The following is a 3,623-nucleotide window of genomic DNA, read 5'->3' as shown; positions in this document are numbered from 1 at the left end:
GGTTGCAGTTGTGGAATATGGCAGCACTGGAGGATAATGGGTTCCTGGTAGCTTCATATTTGATTCTTCTCAAATCTCTGGTGGTTAATTTGCGTCTTTTCTTCTCAACACGTTTCTGGCGACCCTGGTGACTATTTGCTATAAAATGTTTGATGGTTCTGTGATCACGCCCCAATATCTTAGATATTTCAAGAGTGCTGCATCCCTGTGAAAGACTTTTTACAATTTTTGACTTTTCAGAGTCAGTTAAATCTCTTTTTTGGCCCATTTTTCCAGAGGAGAACATTCTGCCTAATAATTATGCACACCTTGATATAGGGTGTTGATCTCCTTAGGCCACACCCTCCCTCGTTACACTAAAACACATCACCTGATATGCATTAAGTCCAATAAGCGTTCAAGGTTATACTGCTTGGAGTTGGAAATTGTGGATAAAAGGATGATATGGTCAAAATACTCACTTGCCTAATAATTGTGCACACAGTGTATGATTATTATTATTATAGAGGAAAACCCAACAAATCCCCTTTGAGCAAATGTAAAGAAATATAAAGCCCCAGAGCCAGGGATACCTGCAGAAAGGTACCGAATGAGAAAGAGAGGAGACACACAGTTAATGACATGTAATGGAGGCATATAAATGCATGGAGAGGAGAGCGTCTCTGCTTCTGGGAAACAGGCTTGGTGGCGAAAAAGGAAGCAAGTGAAAAAGTGAAAGGCACACAAGGAAAGCGAAACCTTGCAGCCCTGCATAGATTTTGTTGATGCAAGGTGAGTATTTGGGCAAGGTCAAAGTGTTTATTTGTCATAATGCACAGTTAGGAAACGTGTTTCCCTGTACAATGAAATTCTTACTTTGCCGTCCACATGAATGCCACAAAATACAAATGAAATATAAAGTAGATAAATAACACAAAATCTAAGGCACTATAAGCAGCAAATGCAGAGATATTATAAAAATATATATGAATATAATAAGAGAATGTATGCTGCATGGGAGCAGCATATGCAGCAGTCAGCAGTCAATCTGCAATTATTTGATTTGATTTGATTTATTCTTTCAATTATGCATGTGCAAACTGAGAATGTAAACCAATCAATCAATCAAAATTTTTTTGTATAGCACTTTAAAAACAACGTCTGGTCGGCCAGACTTTACACGGCAATGCAAATCCAGAGTAAAAAATATCAATAGAGAAATAAAACAACATAGGAACATAAAAACACCAAGTACATAGAATCAACAGATAAAATGAGGAAGCATTAGACAGCACTATGTATTAAAATCCAAAGTGAATAAATATGTTTTAACCAATGATTTAAAAGTTGTCAAGTCTGTAGAGGACAATTGTTTGTTTAAAAGCATCCAGAACTGAGCCTGTAGTCAAACATAAATTAATTAGGGCCAGAAAGCTAGGACCAATAGACTCAAAAACATCCCTGGCAGGAAATCAAGTGAACAGTGAGATGTTTTCATGTGTAAAACCACTTCTGGTAACACAGGCAAAGAAACGGTCTCAAATTGGTCAAAAATAGCAGAAGGCAGGGGAAAGTCAACTGAGTCAGAAGAAGTGATAGTGTGAATTGCCTAATGCTGGCTCCTCACATATTTCAACAGATGCCTCAGGACAAGAGGTAAGGTTACATGGGCTAATGACAGAAGTAACTGAAGTAATCGTCACAAACCTGAGGTTTGTGACGATTACTTCAATTACTATTACTGACCACAATGTTAGCGAGATAGTTCGATTTGGCAGATTTAACCACCTTCTGATAGTCCGACAAGCAGTCCCTGAAATGGCGAAGAGAAACATAAAGTTTGTCTTTCTTCCATTTACGTTCAGCTTTACGACATCTTTGTCTATGTTCCCGAGTTAAGTCATTTAGCCAAGGACCTTTGGCTTAGCCAGTCTACATCGGAGGGGAGCTATAGAATCCAATATATCCTGACAGGTGGAGGTTAATAGAGTTAATACTTCCTCAGGATCCATGTCCAGGAGGACACATCACCAATCAGATACAGACCAGAATTTTTGAAAGAAAGCGCTCCTGCTGTTGAAGAGGTGATTGAGTGTCTGATACTAGCAGGAATGGAGGGTTTATCGGACTGTGGAGGCACATTAACATTAAATAACAGAGATCGGAAAATCGAGAGTCGCATACTTCAGTAATAACAACAGGCAGCCCATGAAAAATCACAAGGTCCAGTGTATGTCCAAGCTCATGTGTAGGGCTATGCACCAACTGGGTGAGGTTAAAAGAGTCAATAGTACTTAAAAAATCTTTAGACAAAGGGTCAGCCGGACAACATACATGAATGTTACAATCACCAAGGATTAAAAGCCTTTCAAACTTTGACAAGATAAAACTCAGGAGATGACAGAACTCCTGAATAAAGTCCTTATTTAAATTTAGGAGGATGATAAACCACTGCGCACAGCAGCGGTTGAGAACGTTCTATCACAAACAGCTGTAGTTCAAAACTTGAATAAGTGTCCACTGTCAGCTGCCGACATTGAAAGCTGGTTTTAAAAACACATGCCAGGCCACCGCCCCGACCTGTCATACGAGGGGAGCTGAGGAAGGAACAACCAGGTGGAAGAAGCTCTGAAAATGCGCAATGCTCACTTTCCTTTAACCACGTCTCAGTCAACATGAAATCCAGTTTCCGTGATATAAAAAAGTCATTAAGAATGAATGTCTTCTTAGTCACTGATAAAACAGGGTTTGATGGCTGAGACACATGTCTCAGCGGTTGGAGATTAGACCAATTTACACCCCTTTTCGGATGTCATGAAAGTTGGCAATATGGATGAGGGGCCAAGAAATCCAGACCTATGGGCCGAGGCCAACCACAGATGAAGCCTGGGACACTTTTCCATAGACCAACGAATATTAAGAAGGGTGGCACGATTGTACATTAGTAGAGCTGATGCATTTCGAGTGACAGATGACAGAAACAGCACAAACAGTGAAAACAGTAACATACGCCGGAGAGGCTGACGGCAGGCGATGAACAGCGGCGCCATCTTGACAGATGGTTACTCAGGTAAACGCATGTCAGTCCAAACACTGCTGTAGTCATTCCTCCTAAACAGTACAGGTCGACAGTACATGATGTATTTCCTGGTAATAAATGCCTCAGCTGTTTAGGAGTCTGATGGCAGAGGGAAAGAAAGAGTTTTTCAGTCTAGTGGTCCTGCATTTCACACTTCTGAACCTCCAGCTAGAGGGTAGGGAGGTGAACAGTCTGTGCTGGGGGTGGGTGGGGTCTTTGAGGATGGAGGCAGCCTTCCTACGCACCCTACAGTGGTAAATGCTCTGCAGAGTGGAGCAGTGGAGTCCTGATGATCTCCTCCACAGTCTTTACCACTCTCTGCAGGCGCTTGTGGTCCATAGCAGTAGTGCTGCCATGCCAGACAGTGATGCAGCTGGTCAAGATACTCTCAATGATGCAGCTGCAGAAGTTGCAAAGGATCCTAGGCGACATGCCAAACCTCCTCAGCCTCCTCAGGAAGTACAGCCACCATTGGGCCTTCTTGACCAGCTGTGTGGTGTTAAGTGTCCAAGTGAGGTCCTCACTGATATGGACGCCCAGGTATTTGAAGCTGCTCACCCTCTCC

General features: G+C 42.1%; 2 protein-coding genes across 2 annotated transcripts in view; both read left to right on the top strand.

Moving 5' to 3' along the window:
- The window catches only part of st6galnac2 (ST6 (alpha-N-acetyl-neuraminyl-2,3-beta-galactosyl-1,3)-N-acetylgalactosaminide alpha-2,6-sialyltransferase 2), a 16,263-nt gene extending 14,624 nt beyond the window's left edge, over positions 1-1,639 (top strand). The window contains exon 9 of the mRNA XM_020599138.1: positions 1,619-1,639. Coding sequence (XP_020454794.1) covers positions 1,619-1,639 — 21 coding nt within the window. The remainder of the gene's footprint in view (positions 1-1,618) is intronic.
- Positions 672-3,623, top strand: part of LOC109959712 (C-X-C motif chemokine 5-like) — a 6,174-nt gene continuing 3,222 nt past the window's right edge. Inside the window, exon 1 of the mRNA XM_020599297.1 lies at positions 672-771. The gene's annotated coding sequence lies outside the window, so the exon portion shown is untranslated. The remainder of the gene's footprint in view (positions 772-3,623) is intronic.

The sequence above is a fragment of the Monopterus albus genome, unplaced genomic scaffold (assembly GCF_001952655.1).
Source record: "Monopterus albus unplaced genomic scaffold, M_albus_1.0 scaffold40.1, whole genome shotgun sequence".
NCBI lineage: Eukaryota > Metazoa > Chordata > Actinopteri > Synbranchiformes > Synbranchidae > Monopterus > Monopterus albus.
The sequence above is the reverse complement of the archived record's forward strand: the minus strand, read 5'-3'. Positions and strand labels throughout refer to the sequence as shown.